General features: G+C 41.0%; 2 protein-coding genes across 2 annotated transcripts in view; one reads left to right on the forward strand and one right to left on the reverse strand.

Annotated features, from left to right (window-relative positions):
• Positions 1–20,796, reverse strand: part of LOC144682684 (mitochondrial ornithine transporter 1-like) — a 305,919-nt gene that overhangs the window by 128,192 nt on the left and 156,931 nt on the right. The window lies entirely within an intron of this gene.
• The window catches only part of LOC144682679 (forkhead box protein O1-like), a 93,698-nt gene continuing 80,050 nt past the window's right edge, over positions 7,149–20,796 (forward strand). Inside the window, exon 1 of the mRNA XM_078545255.1 lies at positions 7,149–12,764. Coding sequence (XP_078401381.1) covers positions 12,216–12,764 — 549 coding nt within the window. The 5' untranslated portion in view covers positions 7,149–12,215. The remainder of the gene's footprint in view (positions 12,765–20,796) is intronic.

Raw genomic sequence — 20,796 nt, forward strand, 5'->3', positions numbered from 1 at the left:
AAGCATTAGCCAGACCTCCCTGTCGCTTGCCATTTCAACACTCCACCCTGCTCTCATGCCCACATGTCCGTCCTTGGCTTGCTGCATTGTTCCAATGACGCTCAACGCAAACTGGAGGAACAGCACCTCACCTTCCGACTAGGCACTTTACAGCCTTCCGGACTGAATATGGAGTTCAACAATTTTAGATCATGAACTCTCTCCTCCATCCCCACCCCCTTTCCGGTCCCCCCCCTTTTTTTCCCAATAATTGATATAGATTTTTCTTTTCCCACCTACTTCCATTATTTTTAAATGTATTTCCATCCATCGTTTTATCTCTACCTTTTAGCCTTTTTCGATTCCTTCACCCCACCCCACCCCCACTAGGGCTATCTGTACCTTGCTTGTCCTGCTTTCTACCTTTAATTAGCACATTCCTTAGATAATATCACCACCTTCAACACCTCTTTGGCCTTTTGTCTATTATCTCCATCTATCACTGGCTCTACTTGTCCCACCCCCCTTAAACCATATTTCTTATATTTCACCTGTCTTCTATTTTTACTTAGTTCTGTTGAAGGGTCATTCAGACTCGAAATGTTAACTGTGTTCGTCTCCGCAGATGCTGCCAGACTTGCTGAGTTTTTCCAGGTATTTTTGTTTTTGTTTTGGATTTCCAGCATCCGCAGTTTTTTGCTTTTATCTTGGTTATGGAATGGTGCACAACTTGGAGCATCCTTAAAGTAATAGGAGGGAATAAAATACACTAAAAATAACAGTTGTAAAAAAGCAATAATTTTGAAACTGTATTTGGACTTGCATTAGCCAAGTGAGTCATTGTTATAAAAAATGTGACAGGTACATATGATATATCTTTACAATGTTTTAAATTAAATTTATTGCTGTATTCATTTTTAAACACAGTGGGAACTAAACCATGTCCTCTATTTTCCACTCTCTCTTTTACATTTCCCTTTCATTCCTATAGTTTCTGGTTTTCTTATCATAGTGTTGATTCCATTTGTCAGTGTCTTATTTTTAGTCGCTCTTTATCATGGCTTTCCCTTCTATTTCCCACAGCCTTGGTGGCCTTCAGCTTTATCCGCAGTATGATTCTCTTTGTTTTTGACCATGTTTGCAATCTGTATAGTTTACATTTTCCTCATTAAATCCTGACTTGGATTTAATGACTATTTTCTTGGTCCGCTTTACAAAAAAATGTACTTCGTTGTTTCTTGATTTCTGATTCTCCCAGTTGTATCCTTTTGTTTAGATCTACGGTTCTCAGTGTTTACACTGAAATATCCTTCATTCTGGGGGCTTTTTTAATGAAAGGGTAGAAACAGGAGCTACATGGGGCCTGTGCTATAAGACAAAAGTGTTTGAAAGCCTGGTTTTAGCACACACTTTTAGGCCTAATTGATGATTATCATAATTTGCTACATACAAACATGCGAACATATGAATTAGGAGCAGGAGTAGGCCATTTGGCCCTTCAAGCTTACTCCACCATTCAATAAGATCATGGCTGACCTGATTGTGGCCTCAACTCCACTTTCCTTCCTATCCTCTATACCCTTTAACTCCCCTGCCAATCAAGAATCTAACTCAGACTTAAAAATATTCAATGATCCTGCCTCCACCACTGTCTGGGGAGGAGAATTCCACAGACTCACAATCCTTTGAGAGAAAAAAATTCTCTTCATCTCGGTCTTAAATGGGAGACCCCTTATTTTTAAACTGTGTCCCCTAGTTATAGTCTCTCCCACAAGGGGAAATATCCTTTCAGCATCCATCCTGTCAAGTCCGCTCAGGATCTTATATGTTTCAATAAGATTGCCTCTCATTCTTCTAAACTCCAATAGATACAGGCCCAATCTATCCAACCTTTCCTCATAGGAAAACCCCCTCATTCCAGGAATCAGTTGAATGAACCATCTCTGAACTACTTCTAATGCAATTATGTCCTTTCTTAAATAAGGAGACCAAAACTGTACACGGTACTCAATATGTGGTCTCACCAAAACGCTATACAACTGTAGCAAAACATCCCTATTTTTATATTCCATTCCCCTTGCATTAAGTGACAACATTCCATTTGCCTTCCTAATCACTTGCTGTACCTGCATACGAACTTTTTGTGATTCATGTACCAGGACACCCAGATCCCTCTGTACCTCAGAGTTCTCTCCCCATTTAAATAATATGCTGCTCTTCTATTCTTCTTGCCAAACTGAACAAGTTCACATTTTCCCACTTATCCCTAAAGGTGATAAACCAGAAACAAGCAGAAACAGTTAATTCTCCAGAGCTCATTAGGCCCAATTTTTGTGGAGCAATACCATATATGTTGGTTTCATGAACTGACCTCCACTGAATATGTGGATTTGGCTGACTGACACATAGCAGCAAGTTTCTGGATTGTTCAGGGACCAATACAGGTTTTTAGACATGGCACTGGAGGTCCTGGTGGAGGAGGTCCAGAGGAGAAGGAATGTCTTGTACCTGTGCGGGGAAGGAGTCCACCTAACTTTCCTGTCCCTTTCCTCCTGTGCCAGCTGTGGTGCTCTGCCTGGCCTCATGTCCTCCTCCCATTCCTCCTGCAGACCAAGGGGGACCACTAGCAAGGTACTCACAACCTTTCTCCTGATTACTTTTATAAGCTGTCCAATAAGGTGGAGTAGCACAGCAGTCACACTACTTAATGACGTCTCCAGAGAATTTCCAGAATAAATGTTGGTGAAGTGTTGACGAAATGTCCCAGAAAGTCACTCCATGTGTTTCAAAAGTTCTCATCAAACTACCAACACAAAAATATACAGCAAAACGTGAATACCTTTAAGTAGTTCTTCAAATCCTCTGCAATTACTAGTTTAATTCCAATCAGTTGGTAGCTGTTGGAAGAGGGCATTAGATCAAATGCTAGTCACTAAAATGTTGTGCAGAATGACAGCTAGTAGGCAATTTAATTATCAATCAGCTTTTAATGATCCTCTGGACGGCTATTTTAGTGCAAGCTTTAATTCCTTTACCAAGATGTCGTCTTGCATTAAACATGGCCTATACTGTTATCACTGCTTCAGACTCCACCTTGGCACCTAAAGTATCTTGAGAAAATTGCCCTCTCTTTCTCTACATTAATTCTTCAATGTTCTCTTCACTATTTAGTTTAAACTAAATTGGATGCATTCTGTTGCTCTCTTATGGAATGATTTCAGCATGATTCTGCAGCTGCATAACATCAAAAGAATTGTGAGCTAAGTAGCAGCTTAAACCCTGATCTATAACACTTAACTGATTAAAAGGAGAAATTGTGATGAAAGATAAGTTCAAAATAATTATACTAGAATTTTAAAAATCTTATTTTTTGTCTTCATTTTGAATGTATCTAACCCTTTCTGGTGCCAAAAGGACAGGCAAATAGCCTACCTCTAAGCCAAAATGGCTAACATTGCAAACAGCATGGGGGCGGGTAAAATGAGCTTGCATCCCTTCCTCCCAGCTATTAAGTAAAAAAAAAGTTATTACCTATCACGGCCTTTAGATCACCACGTGCTCTCAATGGCCAAGGATAAGTTGATATTTGCTCTGTAAATACTGCTTTATGAATGGCCGGAAAGCAAGAGATGAAAGGGACCGTGGGCTATTCACTCCATGTGCAAAGTGGCTTGCCTCAAACTGAGTCTCACTGGGTGCAATTGAGGGCAGGAACACATTGTACAAGGAGTCATGGCCACACAGTATTCTCCCACTTTTATCACAACATGTTCATACGTCAGTTTACTACGGCACTGGACAACCTACCAAAATGAATATTTTTAAAAGGATTATTTCTTTATTGTTAATCTTTGTAGCACGTTATAGCTTCGAGGAACCTTTTAAAATAAAAGTTATTCAAAAAGAATTTGGATTAGGTTTAATGTTTTTATTTTTCTGCTTATATGTATTGTTCTTTTGATTTAAAGAGAAATCAATGGGAAGCACCTCAGATAAAATGCCTACAGTTACTCAGCTTGATAAATTTCTTCTACCCAATTCTTTCTGAAGGTATTGAATTTCCTGGGTATTGTTCAACCAACACCAACACAGCTGGTTCTAGCCATTCTCCATGTGTGAACTTAGAAAATGTTTATTTTCCTCCAGTCCACTGGATGGTGATCAGGAGCTTTCCTCTTTTTTTTGCTCATTTGCTGAGGCACAGTGAGGCAATTGTAGCAATCCTCCCCTGCCTTGGCTGAGAACAGCAAACATACATGGCTAGTTTCAGTGCATCTACAAACTGAACCACTAGGAGAGCTTTAAATTACAAACTCCTGCCTCCTACTGTGAAATGGAGTGTCATTTCCCCACCAAATCCCCAATGCTGTCATTGTTATTCTCTCGTAGGAACGGAGGAATTGCTAAACGAAGAAAGACCAAGATCCATTTTGTTCTACTTCTACCATCCTGGTAGCCATAAGATATGATAATGGAGTTGCTAACTAATCATAGCAATCAACCTCCACCGTTTGTCTACACAGGACCCAAAACTCCAATGGTGGAGAGCACTGGGGAACAAAGGTCCAAATAGTTGTTTTGTATAATAAAAAATAAACTTATTTTTAGAAAAGGTTCAAAGGTTTAAGGATACATGTCTTGCTTTTATTGCTAACATAGCATTAAGATGCACTGTTTCTTTGTTTGTCTCAGACCATGGGTGGAATTTAACGAGTGCAATGGGGTCTTGCCCACCAGTTGGGCAAACAGTGGGAGCCTTGTGTTGCTTCTCTCCAGGAGGCCTGTTGCAATTATGAAGCAATCAAGCACTTGCCCAGAGAGTGTTGGGTCTCCCGTCGGAGTAAGACCCCAGTACGGTTGAAATCCTGCCCCCAAGAGCTGCCTGCAAATCAGAGGCTGGCAGCTCTCCAGTACCGGCAGCCACCAGCACCACCACTGCCGGTACCACACCTGGGCCTGCAGGAGGGATTGGTGATGTATCCCCAGATAGAGGTGAATATAGATGGGGTGGGTGTAATAGGGTGTGAGTTGCTGGCAAAAGATTGGAGGGGGGTTGGAAGCAAGGACAGGTGGATGGCTTTCAGAGGTCCCCTCCCATCCCTCCCCCACCCCTCTGCGCGCCCCCCCCCACCCCCCCCCCCCCCCCCCCCAATGCCAGGTTCCTCAATTGGGCACAGAGTTCCTGTCAACAAGGGACCCCCTCCTGTAGGCCAATGGTAAACCTGACAGGGTTTGCTAAGTGGCCTCCCCAGATGGTGAGTCCTCCACCTAGCACTGGCTGAAGACCAGCGGTGGTGGGATGAGGCCCTTAAATAATTTGTAAGTGGCCCCTTAAGGGCCACGATTGGCCTTCACCTTTTCCCCCTGAGCTTGATTGAGGGGAGTTAGGAAGCCGGCCCCCCTCCGTCTCTGATCTCGGGGGAGTGGTATTAAAATGCAATATGAAGAACTGTAATGGACAGTACTGTCATAGCATAGGAGGAAAAATTGTTCCAGGTGACAGAGCAGGTTGAGAAAGTGGTTAAAAAGGCATATGGTATCCTCAGCTTTATAAATATAGGCATAGGGCACAAAAGCAAGTTATGATGAACCTTCATAAAACTCTAGTTTGGCCTCCCCCACCCGAGTATTGTGTCCCATTTTGGGCACTGCACGTGAAGGCTTTAGAGGAGGTGCAGAGAAAGTTTACCAGAATGGTTCTTGGAATGAGGGAGTTCAGTTATGTGGATAAATTGGAGAAGCTGTAGTTGTTTTTCTTAGAGTAGAGAAAATTGAGAGGAGATTTGATAGAAGTGTTCAAAATCACGTGGGGTCTAGGCAGGGTAGATAAAGAGAAACTATTCCTGATTGCGGAAGGACTGATAACTAGAGGACACCAACTTAAGGTGATTGGCAAAAGAACAAATGGTGACATGAGGAAAAACATTTTTAGACAACAAGTGGTTAAGATCTGCAATGCAGTGTCTGAGAATCTGGTGGAAGCATATTCAAATGTGGCTTTCAAAAGGGATTTGGATAAGCCCCATGAAAAGCAACATTTGCAGGACCATGGGCAAAGGGTGGGACTATGGTAGCTGAGTTACTCTTGCAGAGAGCTGGCACGAGCACAATGGGCTGAATTGCCTCCTTCTGTGCTGTAACAATTCTATGAGTCCATTTCGTCCATCATTCTTTTGCCAGCGCTTTGCTAGAGTGATCAAAAATGAATTCCCTCCCCCCACCAATAGATCTATATTTTCTTCTGTTTCAAGCAGTTATCCAATTTTCTCTTAAATATGCAATGGTCCCTGTTTAAACCATGCTCTGCAGTATAAAGATTAATTACATCGCTTAGATGAAACATATCCCATTGACCTCTACCCCTCTCATTGCCACAGATCAAGCTTAGATCCAACTAAGAGACTTCAAGTCAAAGCCTGGCCCTTCCCTTTCGTCCCTTCAAAATACCACAACTCCAGTCTTTCAAGGACTTGTAGTTTTTATGTGTTTTATGACTAAGTCAGACTGACTGATGACACATCGTGAATGTTCATGCCGTGCACTTAGTGCTACAATGGTGTGTGGTGGAATGGTAATAGCTTCCTGCAGCCCTAAGGCAAGTCTTAAACCTCACTGGCTCCTTTTAGTAATTTCGAGCTTCTTGTATGAACATGTCAAGCTTTGCATTAACTTCACTTCTACTTTTGGTGTTTTTCCTTGTAGTGATGGTCTTTCTTATTTTTTATTTTATATCATTGCTAAGGTAGATGCCTGATGAACATTGGATAATGTAGATGCTGCTTTTCACTTCACCCATCTATAATATTTTCATTTTTGCTTTTTTCTCTAATGTTCTTCTACTTTCTTGCTTTGTCTCCTGAAGGTGATGATGTGTAATGAGGATGCAGTTGCTCCAGAGTTGGCAGTCTTCCAATAACATATCCAAGTGGCTATTATTTATATGTAAACCAAAACGGTGAATGTCAACAAGCTGCTTTGTTGTGATGAGCATCACAGCTAAAGCCAGCCTCTAACATTGACTTATGGACACTTTCCAGGAGGGGTCACTAGACAATGAACAGGAGTGAGATCCCTCGCCACAGGACATTGAGGCCAATTGTAGCAGACCCACTACCACCTCAGTAGAGGTGAAAAATCTTTTACTCCTGTTGGAAAAGAAACCAGGAGGCCCATTTAACATTTCAAAACTAGTTTCATTTATTTGTTAGTCGATTGAATTCCTGGCCATTTTCTAATGTTCTGTCTCTGAAGGATATTGACTCATTTCTGGAGTAATGCTCATCAATGCCACACCCAAGACATCATTATTCATGCTCATGCCTTGAGAATGAGTCTCATCAAGAAATTTTTATCATGGGTGCATCATGCCCAAACCTAATATGCACAGGTGTTTTGAGCAGGAAGGCTGGATAGCAAGCAGGATTTTGGCATCTAATTGATAGCCTCCCTTTGTTTAGGGTACTAGGAGAAAAATATAATGCTCCTTTGCTGACCCAGCTGAGATTAGCTAATGCAACCAAAAGCAGGGATCGAACTTAGACCTTGAGTGCACATTAAGATATCAGGCAATGGATTGAATGATGGTTGAAAATATAAACATCCGAAGGCAATTGTATTTATTCAAAAGCCAATGAATTGTTTGAATGCTGTCTCAGGCAAGAAAGCATAACTTGGTTAACAAGGAGGTAATTGAATATTGCGAAGATGGAAATCCTGCCACAAATTCCATTTCTTAGCCACCGATTCCATTCCCTTCACTGACCATTGTCCAAGGTTGAACCAGACTGTTCGCAAACTCACCATCCTATTTGACACTGAGGAAAGCTATCAACACCATATCCTCTTCAACACCAAGATTATCTACTTCCAGTTCTGTAATAGCAGTTGCCTCAGTCTCTGCCTCAACTCATCTGCTTGGCTCAACTCATTCATTCCTTTGTTACCTCCAGTTTTGACTATTCCAATGCTCTCTGCGCCAGCTTCCCACCTTCCACACTCTGTAAACTAGAGCTTATCCAAAACTCTGCTACCCATATCCTAACTCACAATAAGCCCAGTTCACCCAACATCTGTGTGCTAGCTAAATTACATTGGCACTTGATCGGCAATGTCTTGATTTTAAAATTATCATCTTTGTGTTCAGGTCCCTTTATGTCCTTGCCCCTCTCTATCACCAACCTGCCAACCCTCTCAGGTCTTTGCACTCTTCCAAAGTTTTCTTGGCCAAACCAGCCCCCCTAACTTCCCTGTTTTCATTTCACCACTATTGATGGTCATGCCTTCAGCTGCCTAAGCGCTAAACCTCTCCAGCTCCCATCCTCTCTCTAATCCTTTAAATCACTCCTAAAAATTCCTTATGAGGCTAGGTTTCAAATTTTCTCTGATAGTACATGTTCAGTGCTTTGGGGGACATTTTTATTACATTAAAGACTATATAAATGCAAATTATTATTTGTTAGCAAGATCAGAACATTTGTTACAAAACTACTTTTTTGTAATTGTGTTGATCCAGATTGCTGGGCACAATCTGTCAATAATTGACAGTTAATTAGTGACAACGCACTCTTGGACCAATAAAATCTAGAACTCTTGCCCACTGTATTCAAAATTACTATATTTAGAAAAAACACAGAAGAGGCAATGTTCTTCTTGGAAACACGTACCAAACTGAAAACAAAGTTCTGAGCAAATAGACATTCTTGGCTACACACCTGGAGCACATGAACATTACAACAGCCAAGAAAGGAGAAGAAATGAACATAAAAAGGGCTCCTCTAGTAAGCCAGCATTACTCTTGTGAATGACCATTTTATAATTTAAAAAAAACATTCAAGTGCAATAGGGTTAGAAATATATTATTTTTTGCACTTGTTTTGTGGAGAAGGGAAGAGGTGAGAGAAATCATTGAAGTTAGTGCCAAGGGTTGGAACAATTTCCTAATTTAGGCTGGGTATACCATATACCAGAGGAAAGCTTTACTGCAATTCTTCCCTAGCTCAGCCCCAACCTCAAAATGCATTCCTTAATGCATCAAGGTAATGTTTTGTACATTTCCACTTCAGCCATTCTGTGACATTTTGAAATTAAATTACAAATTAAGGACAGTTTTGTGCTCGGGGCCCATCCAGCTAAAGCCTGGTTTTGAAACTGCGTAACCTCATTTCTTGTAAATGAGCCGGCAAGCATAGGACCATTGCCTGGGCTGAATTTGAATCCAAGTCCTGAAGGTGGAAAGATGAATGTCTCGACCACTATAGCCCAGTCCATCACAAATATTCATTTACATGAGTGAAAAATCTGAAATGCTGTACAGGTATAATCAGGGTGAGCTGAAAACACACCAGCACAGACAGTTTTCCCACATCTGTGATTTTAAATTGACTGTGGACAAAGGAGTTACTGCACTCCTTTTACCGTATCTCAACAAATCTAGCTGTGCACATTGCCAGTGAAAGAGAGTAAACAGCTAAAGAGAATTGACACATTGTGTAAATGGTGACATTTCAGTTTATAAATATGAACTAAGAAGGACAGTGTTGCACAGGCTCATAATGCAAATGTTTATGTTCACTAAGATTAAAATTATATCCATAATTTTATGGATATCCATAATTTTATCGCCATTTTGTAAATACCGTTGTCATGTTCTTTGCTGATTTAGTTGATCTCAGCTACGGCAGGCTGGGAGGTAGTGTGTGTCACACTACAATTGGGAAGCTGAAGTTCAAATTATTCACTGACCTATGCCAGGTAAGCATGGGTATGTGGACATCAAGCAAGCACAGGACTGAATCTGGCTGTGAAGCCCTCAAGGTGGAACTGTCTATGGAAATTCACTATCTAGAATATATATGAAGAATGTCAAGATATTAGAGTTTTGCTAACATCTGTGGGAGAGTCACTCCCAGCAGAAGGGAAGTTTGAAGAAAACAATCATTCAAGTGACAAAATTACTTTTCATTATATGTAATCTGCAGACAGACAGAAAAACTGTGGAGATAGAGGTGACACCAACAAAGGTAACCAATGGTTAATTGTAAAAATATAGGGAGGTTCTCATTTAGCAGCAATAAATAACATGATGGCCTTTTGAATAACGCTGTGGGACCTGCAGCTTTAAATAATCATATTGCAACACGTGTGTACTAAATGTTATTTAATTGTTAAATTAAATTTTATAATAAACTTTTAATATTGTTAACCTTATTAAGCTATAATTGAAGACACATTAGCTACATTAATCCAGTACCTGCTGATAGGAAAAAAATGACTCAAAATGATAAAGATGTTCCCATGAATTCTCTCTCTCTGTGGCATTTGGCATACTTCTCGCATGCCCCAGATGGCACACAACGTTTCTGCCCCCGATTTTAAATATTTTTGAAAATGCTTAGCATCATTTTTTGCACCAATTATGTGGGTTATATCAAATTAGTTCCATGTGCGGGATGATTTTGTATAATGTTTTAGCCACTTTATCTTATCTTCTAGGATGAACATCCTTTAAAACAATGTGTTCTTATTTAAGGCAGGGTAATCTTAATTGAGTTAGTCCTCCTGACCTCCGTACTGATCCAGAATCAAATACAGGCGCAGATGTAAAAGTAACCAACCGCACTGCTTGCAGTCTGGGAAATGGCACTGTAAAGGCTTGCGAATAGGTGGAGCCATAGGTCCCCAGCACAGATTAAAAACACTGTTGTAGGATTGCTGTAGATTACTAATATGGAATCGTTTGATTGACATGCTGTTAACGGAAGAAAATGTGCATTAGCCTGACATGGTAGTTCCTATGAAGAACGGGAAAAAAAAATCTCAGCATTTAAGGAATATCGTGTCGAATTTCAGCGCTTTCCTTTAGAATAAACTTCTAAACGAAGCCAAAATATGCAAACTGATTACATCAATTGTGGCTCTTCCAACCTCCTTTGAAGTCCAAAATCACTGTGAATGACTATTATTTAAAAAAAAATCACATCTCTATTTTACTCAGTGCGTTCAAATCTCTCGAATTTACAGGTTAACTATCCTTTCAACAGATAGCGTCTAGTGCAAAGGGAGAGGGGCGGAGCGCAAACCATATTGATATGGGTGACAAAATTAGAGTGAACTCAGGTTGAACTCAGGGATTCCGTTCTAATCCACAAAATGCAGAATATACTCCAAGTAAACAAACTCCAGATTGAACTAATTTCAGAACTGCAGCCGAGTGTCTGGTCCGTTTGTTGGTGTGGAAGTGACTCAGTTTTTAGGTCGGGAGGGGGGTGGGGGAAGAAATCTGTCAATATTTGATGTCGGTTAACCACTGTTCCAGAAATACAACAGGTCTGCAAAAGAACAGGGCGTTCAGTCTTGGGGACTATCACGCACTTTCCAAATCTGTTAGATTCAAGTCGCAGAACTTCTAGCAAAGTTAGAATTAGTTCAACTTTAATTTCACGACTGAATAAACAGCACCCCCGATTGCATTTTGTGACGCCAGCTTTTTATGCTTTCAACACGTTTCTTTTAGTTAATGGGGATTTAAAACATCTCCCCCCTCCCTCTCTATTGCTGTATTTTTCTGGAATAAAGTCCAGTTTAGCTGTCAAAATGGCTGTGTGTGTGTGTGTGTGTTTGTTTTTATGTGAGTAAGCTCCCCGCCATGTGTTTACTCGTGTTGGTGGGCGGACTTTCCTGAGCAACAAGCTCCTCCTCACCAACCTAACTTGAAACGGGGTGGGGAGGGCTGGAAGGTTCCTGCCTTTTCCGACGCGTTATTGGCCGCAAGTCACCGGCTGCTGGGCGAATGGTGATTGTGATTGGAGCATCCAGCTGCCCATCAAGCTGTCTCCGCCCCTCCCTTCTTTTGTAACGCAAAACCATCAGGTTAGGTGGCTCGGCCCGGAGTACAATACAGCGCTTGTCTGTGCAGGGAGAAGGAAAGTAGGACAAATGGTACGGCAGGGTCATGAAGGTTTATGAGCATTATTATTATTATTATTAGTGCTTTGTCAACGTGTGGCACCAAATCGCTCGCTTCCTACTTTGTGTGTGTTTGTTGGAGATCGGTTTTTTTTGGGGGGGGACTTGTTTTTGACAGAAGTGACTTTATTTTTCTTCTGCCCATTTATGAAGTGACGAAGTAACTTTTCTCTCTTTTTACTCCTCGTGTGTTGTGTCAAGCGGGGAGGGGGGGAGGAGGGAGGGAGGGAGAGAGAGAGAGAGAGAAGAAAACAAACTTCAAAACTCCAGTCATGGCCGAGGCACCGCCGCTGCAACAGGTCGTCGAGATCGACCCCGATTTCGAGCCGCAATCCCGGCCCCGTTCGTGCACCTGGCCTTTACCCCGGCCGGATTTCAGCTGCGCTTCGTCGCCGGCTTCGGTGAAACAAGAAGGGCAGAGTGAGTTCAACCTGACCCCGGAAGGGGCCGGCCGGGTGAGTGCTTCGGTGTCGCCGGCTCTCGTGCTGGAGGAGCAGGACGAGGACTTTGAGCAGAAACCCGCTGTTCTGGGTCTCGAGTGCTGCGGTGACTTCCCGTGTCAGCAGCAGCATCAGCACCAACACCAGCAACCGCAGCAGCAGCAAGTCCCCTCGGCTGGAGCCGCTTCGGCAGCCCAGAGGAAGAGCAGCTCGTCCCGGAGAAACGCTTGGGGGAACCTGTCATACGCCGACCTCATCACTAAAGCTATCGAGAGCTCCCCGGAGAAGAGGCTGACCCTGTCCCAGATTTACGACTGGATGGTCAGAAGCGTTCCTTACTTCAAAGATAAAGGAGACAGCAACAGCTCTGCTGGATGGAAGGTGGGAACAAAATAATATTTAGTTTTTAAGTCACAAACTTGTATTTTAAACTTTTTAGATATAAACGTACAGAAATATTAAATGCAGCCAATTCAGAGTTAACGATGTTTTGTAAAAGAAAAATCCACGTTCCCAAATATTGCAAGATTAATATACTTTCCAAGTCCACTTAGCGCCAATTGTTGTCCAGGAGGAAGGAAGTCTGATGGGGATGATAGGAATGACCTGAGTGCTTAAATATTCCGCTTTTAGGACGGTGAAATACGTGTAAAATAAAACCCTGAGCTTTTAATGATTTACTACTAATCATAGATTGTACAGCCCACTGAGATAAGGCATTACAATTTTATCATATTTTACCAACTGTTTTAAAGTGTGGAAGAACGCTGTGTTCAATGGAATACCACACGTGTGAGCAAAACAATTCTAGTGGAGCTACTGAAGTAATCAAGGAATTGTCCATTACGCAAGCGGATGAGATCCGCGCTGCTCTCAGGGACGTTGACAGTTTCGTGATGGATTTCTAAATGAAAGCTGAAAAAAAAATCATCTCCCATATCCCCAAATAACAACTTAGAAAGCACTATAATAAAGACAGGAAATACTGTCCTGTTAAACATGCGCTGCCTTTTTATTTCACATTATTGTCAAAACTTGCATAGCCTTGGCAAACAAGTGACTTGTAAATAAATCGATATTGCCTGACGTATGTCCCAAATTCCCTAAACCAAATAGAGCGTTTTGGTGCCATGAGATGGGTGAGTGGGGGATACTCTGTATCGCTAGCAAAGTGCTTTTTTTTGTATGGGCGGGGGGGGGGGGGGGGGGGGGGGTGAACTATACTTGGGGATTGGACTAGCCTTAGTTTAGCACGGGTTTTTGTGAACAAGAGAATATCGGGAATCTCTGGAGTAAATGTTAATTGTTCAGTGGCTATCGGTTTTCCTATGAAGTTTTAGTTCAATCCAGATCAGCGTGCCAATATGGTGTAGCTAGGTCCCGGCGCAACAGGTAGTCTTCCTTAACAGCCTTTAGAAACAAGTGTCTGTCGTATTTTAAATCTATATATATATATCTCGAAATTGCAGGAAAAACAGAGATTGGTCAGCATCTCCAAAGAGAGAGAGAACCTGTAGCCTGTAAGCTGACCTCTTTTCAGTGGGCTAACTGAGGAAGCTCAGCTTGACTAAAACATGCGCTCAATTTACAGAAACAAAAATTGCTGAAATACCCAACTGTATACGTCCTGTTCAAAAAGTGCAGTTGGTTGGTGTGATTTTTAAATGACCACCCCGCGTTCAAGTCAAAGTTTGCACCTCGCACCGTTCCAGAGTGCAGAGCTAAATGAAGTTGTATTCTGCCAAATGCCTGCCTATGGACTCTTGGGGCAGGGTAATGCAATATTCAAACAGCACATTTTCTTGTTTTAAATTTTGAGCGGAAACGGTCTTGCAGCCCTGCTTTGTCTGGTCTGATTTTTTTGGGGGGGGGGGCGGGTGTGCTTTTCTTTTCGTCATTTTGTAATGTCGATGATGGAAATCATAGTTGTCGGATGAATCACGCCCCAGTCCCGCCGGGCGCATCTGCAAGTCTGTCCCTGAATGTTATTGTTTCAATCACGATCGCACGCGTCTGTCGCTGATGCTTGCACCCTAACCTGCTTACCATCGCTTTGTCCCGCCCTTGGCCTGACCTGATTGGTTCGACTCTGTCACCCCGCCAGCGATTGGACGGAGCGCACTGTCGATCATTCCGGGAAGGCAAGCTTGATGTTTTGGGGAGCGGTGAATCCAGTGACAGGCAGAGGGTGACTCATTGATTGAAACAAAGTTACGCAAAGATCTCGAATCGTTGAAAGTTACCTCGATTTTTTTAAAATCACCTTTCATCTGGAAACCTATCTGACGCTGGTTATACATTTTTACACATGTTTCGGAGAAGGGGGGGTAACATTGTTTGGGGACAATAACACAGCGAAGGAAAAGGCTTAGATAAATAAGAAACACTCCGACTCAGATTGTGACCTGTTCCTTTGTCAGCTTTCCGCTTTCTCTCGTGACTTGCAACAACTTGGAACAGTTTCATGTGTTTTCGCAGTTTTATTTTCTATGTTTGTGTCGCAGTGTTGTTTTTGATATCAGAATGGAAATGAATTTGACGTTTCTGTAAAATGAATTGTGCTATACCCTTTGTTGAGAGCAAAAAAAAAACAGCAGCAGCTAGCGGAACGGTTCGTTATTTTTACATCTTCCGGCAAAACAGCCACAATAAGCCGTGATGCATTTCCTTATAGTTTGGAAAATAACACATTTTTCAGAATTGACTCATTTGAACCCATTTGAACTATTCAATGTTTACGTTATTGGCAGCTTGGAATATTAATTATATTGTATAGGTGGGAATTACCTGTATGGTAAATTACAACACTGACAGACCTTTTATACATGGGACTTTTTTCAAAATATCCCCCTTCTTACTCACTTGTTTTGGAGCCATGGCAGGTGCAGATGTTGGGTGGCTCCAGCTGAACTTAACGCACCTGTGAAATGTTTTCACTAAAGGTGTTAACATTTTAAATATGACGGAATATTAAATACCAGCTAATTACATTCAGTGACGTTGTTGTATTTCTTTTTATGACTTCCATTTATTATACATTATGTTAGGTGGATTAATACTGATTTTTAGCCAATGACACTGTGATGCTGGAGGTCTCTGATCAGATTACTGTGCTATTATCTGAATCTGCTTTTTCATTTTTGTTTTCCTTTTGGCACTGGTGTTACATCCTATGCACTGACCCTTAGTTCTGTACGTTACATGGGAGAACACAATCTGTTCTTTCTGACTCTACTTTGAAAAGAGTGCATATCACAGAAAAAGACAAAACAAAACTTCTCTATAAAAGTTCCCTAGAATCTTGAAATCTGAGTGGTTATTATGAATGCTCATTAAGGGAGAGGAATAAAACTACAATAGTGATTAAGTGTAAAATATACAAAACAAGTCAGTTTACCTGTACAATACAACATGATTTGGTAAAGTATTGTATAATTTTGTATTTTATTTTCTCCACTATTACGTTATATTTTAAAATCTGATTCAAGAGAATGATGTATCTGCAAATCAGAGCAACTGGAAGCTGACAACATTTGTTAAAGCAATTGTATTCTAGCACGTTATTCAAGCATAAATAGAGTTTGTTTAAATAAACATTTACAAATATAACTTGCATTATACTAGCACTACTATGCAAAGTAGAGCTGTCCGACTTCTGACATTGAATGAACAGCTGCTAGCAGAATTAAATAAATACGTATCTTTCACCTTTCTTTACCCCATGCTTGTTTCGCCCATCCCCCAAATAGACCTCTACCAGTCTTGACTGAACTTGGAAAAAGGGTTAGTGTGTTGATCAACTGCTTATTATTTGAGGTGGCAGTTCAGAGCCATGGCCTCTCCACTACAGCACAATTGTTTTTGTCTTTCGGTGTTTTAAGTTCCCTTCTATCATATTGGAGTGGGTGTAAGAAGAAACATATTCCTAAAAGTATAATCATTGGACACTTATGAAGAAGTATTTCTGTGTGAATATGCCCCCCTTCCTTTCCCCAATCTATTGTGAGTTGAGAAAATTTCCTGGATTTTCTTCTAATTAGAAATTTATCCAAAGCTTTAATAAAAGACATTTGAAAATACACCTGTTCTGAAAACTACAGCTTATTTTTAACGGTTAATTGCTTGCAAAGTTTATGATTGCAATCTTTTTTGATAGGTTCTTTTCCCTTCTATATTTCCTACAGAAAACAACTGTTAGATTTTAAAATTCAAATCCTTCTAATAGCTAAATTAAAACTTAAAAACTATTCCTAATTAATTGCAACCCAAGTTTAACTAAAATATCCTTTGTTTAAATATTATATTTGTAGATAGATGTATACTTTCAGGTTATTTTCTGTAATTGTTTTTGCATGAAGTAATGTAGATCCCAGTGTCAATCAGCAAAGCATTAGCATTCATAGGGTTACTGATCGGCTAATGTGCTAGGTATGAGCTGACACAGGTTTAAATGTTTAAGTATTAAAGTTGACCCTCGTCTGGAGTATAGGTGTATATTTTTTAATTGATGGAATATGCTGTTTTCATTTTCAAATATAGCCCTTGCAGACAATTTTATTGCTGTTTCTAATAAGGTGATATGCATATGAGTACTATCTATGATTACAGTTACAGTCTGGAACGGTTTGTTGTGGTGCCTTCTTCTTCCCAAGTCTAGTAATATTGTTGCTTACTGATACATTTAGAACCACTAAATATCTGAAGAATTAGTGTGTACTAGTAAGGAAAGGCCAGTGAGCACACCTCTTTTTTTGTCTTGTATCTGGCTACAGGATCATAGGACTGAATGGTGTCACTGGTAACAAGGTTGGACCTGTTAGTGATCAGAAGTGTCATTAAAGATTTGCTATTGCATCGCAATATATTTAAATTGAGGGTATTTTAGTTCTGCAGAAATGTGCTTTGTGATTTTAAAAATTACATCAGTGGCATGTGGGGTTATTAGAAATGTACCAAGGGAATACTGTGGAAAAATGGTCTAGGTGAGCCAACAGTCTTCTCCCCCACAAAACTGTTAGATTTTGTTACAAATTTTAGTAAACCTTGCCAAATGTATGGCACTTAGAAGAGGGGGAGAAAAAATGTAATAGATAACAAATTTGCTATATTGTGTCAATCATGATGGCAGGACTAGATGTGTTAGCAGCAGAAGTGAGGGCAGGAGGAAGAATGTTAGCTGCAATGAGTCATTGTATCTATATTTCAGTTTATCAGCGGTTTAAATGAACATGAAAGTGTCTTGTCTCACTCAAACTGATTCAGTTACTCAGGTAGTTGTGGTTTTAGTCCTATTCTCATGATTAACCATTTACAGTTGCAATTATGATAGAGCGCTTTGCTTCTCAGCTCTGTCTTCAGTGAATTTCCCTCACCCCTACATTTACACTACCTTCAGCCAGAAGGATTAGGTGGCCTGTCCAGACAGTAATGCTACATCTCTGTGAACATGTGGGCTTGAATCATTTAGGGAGAAACCTACTTTCTCTTCTGCAGATTATCTTGCCATCATTCTTTTCACACACACGCACGCACACACACACACACACACACACCCACACACACACCCCCCCCCCACCCACCCCGGCATAGATCAGCCAAATTCTTTCCTTCTCCTGATGAAATTCAAGCACTAATGCCAATTAGTTCTAGTTTCCTTCTAGCAAATTAAAAATTGCAACATAAAAGTGAAGCTGTCAGGTTTATTTCAGGTTACGGTGTAAGTGGAAAGTGATCACTTGCCATTCTAATTGCACAGATATAACACAAAATTGGTTGACAAATGTGGAGCTATCAGGCTTCAGTCTGACAGCTCCCTGTGGTTCTGGACGCACCCATGTCTACACAGTTGACAGCTATAATTGGAATTAAGTGGTGATGTGCACGCAGCTAATTCAGTTTGTAGATTTGGGTTGCAAAAATCATGTTGAACAGTTAACTTTCTGTGAACATTTTAAGTACACATTTTTAACATTGTGTGACTTAGTATGTGTTACTATCTCATTATTTTCAATCAAAAATCTTTGGCTTAGTCAGTTATCCAGAAAATATTTGAAAATAGTTGAGTTGGCTTGACTTGCCCAGAATTGGAATTTTAGGTTTGATACTCTTCTCAAACCTGTTTCTTTTTGTCTGTAATCAGGTGAGATTATCTGATTTGAGCCAGTTTCATCCATTTGGCAGTTCCACCCACACAAACTCAGTGGAGTACCATACTTACTCACCGACAATTGACTCATCTTTTGCAATCATCACATGCATGGGAGGTTAATTAATTCAAATCATACTTTCAGTTCTTGTGTTCGCATGATAAAGATCTGAGTACTTCCCACGTTCCAACCGTAGTCTTTATGAGCCTCTGTTTCAACTGCAAGCAGAGTCCTCCAGTCTTCCCACCACTAGTCTTAATTTTTAAGTTATTGTGATCAACTTTTAAATTAGTGTGGGATAGCTAGCTACCTTTATAATCTTTGTAAAGGAAAATGTTTTGTTTTCAAATGGCTATGGAAAGAATAATGATCCAATGAACATTGACACTTAATTTCCTGTACATAGTCAATTTATAGTCCCTCCACATCAAGAAAGTTGTGTATGGTGTCAACCTTGACCCAGTGGTCACACTCTTACCACTGGCTCAGAATGTTATGGTTCAAGACCTACAGTGACTTGAGCTAAAGCTAGATTGACATTTAATGCAGTACTGAAGGAGTTCTACATTGTCAGAGACATTGTCTTTCAGATGAGACACTAAATTGAGGCCTTCTTACTCCTCACAAGTAGATGTAAAAAATTCCATGGCATTATTTGAAGAGGAACAGACATGTTCTCCTGGTGTTCTGGCTGGCATTATCCTTCAATCAATCCTCTAAAGCAAATTATCTGGTTATTTATATCGTTATTATTTGTGGGACTCTGTGCGTAATTGGCTTTCTGGCTTCCCTCTGACCATTGAAGTGACTGTAATTCAAAATATTTAATTGGATGGAAATGGGATGTCCTGAAGTTGTGAATATATAAAATGAAGAAGCTAAGACCAGAAAGGCCTTGAGGTTGGACAGGAGGGAGAAGCTAGGGAAGCCTGAACACACAATCTTTAAGCCGATGGTTAACAAAGATCAGTTCAGTCCAGGGCACTTACACAGATTTTTCTTTTAAGATTGGTTAACAGACAGTAAGGATAACTCCTGAAAACAGAAGCAAAGATCGCAATATGTAATTAACCTGCGCATGTTCACTGTAATGCGGCTAGCATGCCAACTGCTTGCCTATCAACTCATGTGAATGATTATTTTGTTCAGCCAGCACTAACCATGCTCTTCATTGGCTGCATGCTTCATCAGGAGGCCCATAATCCTATCTTGCCAGCACCAGTTAAAGCTAATCTTGACTTCTTAAAGGGGAGGCGAATTGTGGCTGGAGCAGGTGCTGGCAGTCATACAGGAAGTGAATCTGACCTAAAAAATAGTGAAGAATGGCATAACATGGGAGAGAGCAGGCTCCAGTGCTTTTGGACGCTGAACTGGAGACCTTGGTGGAGAAGGTGGAAAACAGGATCTGCAGGGTAAAGGAGGCTCTCCAGCTACAAACTAATTACAGTGGGAACAGATGGTATTGACCTACAAAGCTAGGAGTCAAGCCCTAAGTACCCAGATGCAGTACGACAAGAAGTTCAATGACCTCACGTAGGACAGTGAATGCATTTTCAAATATCATCAATTACCAACTGCAACACTAGCCTCAGACAGACACTGTTCAAGTCATCACGCACTCACTAACAATCTCTATCAACCAGGACTCATAGCTCTACATGTGTTTCACTTTGCCCTCCTGCTTAATGCTACTGCATCTCACACCTTGCTCACACTGCCAGCTATTCAACCACGACAGACACATCATCCAAACAGATTTTACCACACTCAACTGAAACACCTCCTCCTCTGGGTTGATGCCCAACTGAAGGCTGCAGAAGCTAACTGCATGTTCTTCACCTCATTGAGGAAACTCTGGAATTGTTGTTGGGATGCCCATTGCTGAGGCTGTGACCAGCAGTGGGGCTGAAACCATTGATGATGACTACAGCAAACAATGGACTGCTCAGGCAGTCTCCCAGCTAGGCTGCTCCCTTGCTTCCTCTCCTGCTAAGCCTCAGCAGCCATTCTTTTGCCTGCTGCTGGCTTCCCGGAAGTGCTCAGTCAGAGTGTGGAAGCAGTGGTGTAGTGCTATTGTTGCTGGACGAGTAATCCAGAGACCCAGGGCAATGCTCCAGAGAGCTGGGTGCAAATCCCACCATGGCTGACGGTGGGGAATTTGAATTCTTTAAAAATCTGGAATTAAAAGCCTAATGATGACCATGCAACCATTGTCAATTGTAAAAATCCACCTGGTTCACTAATATCCTTTAGGGAAGGAAATCTAC

The sequence above is a fragment of the Cetorhinus maximus genome, chromosome 7 (genome assembly GCF_964194155.1).
Source record: "Cetorhinus maximus chromosome 7, sCetMax3.hap1.1, whole genome shotgun sequence".
NCBI lineage: Eukaryota > Metazoa > Chordata > Chondrichthyes > Lamniformes > Cetorhinidae > Cetorhinus > Cetorhinus maximus.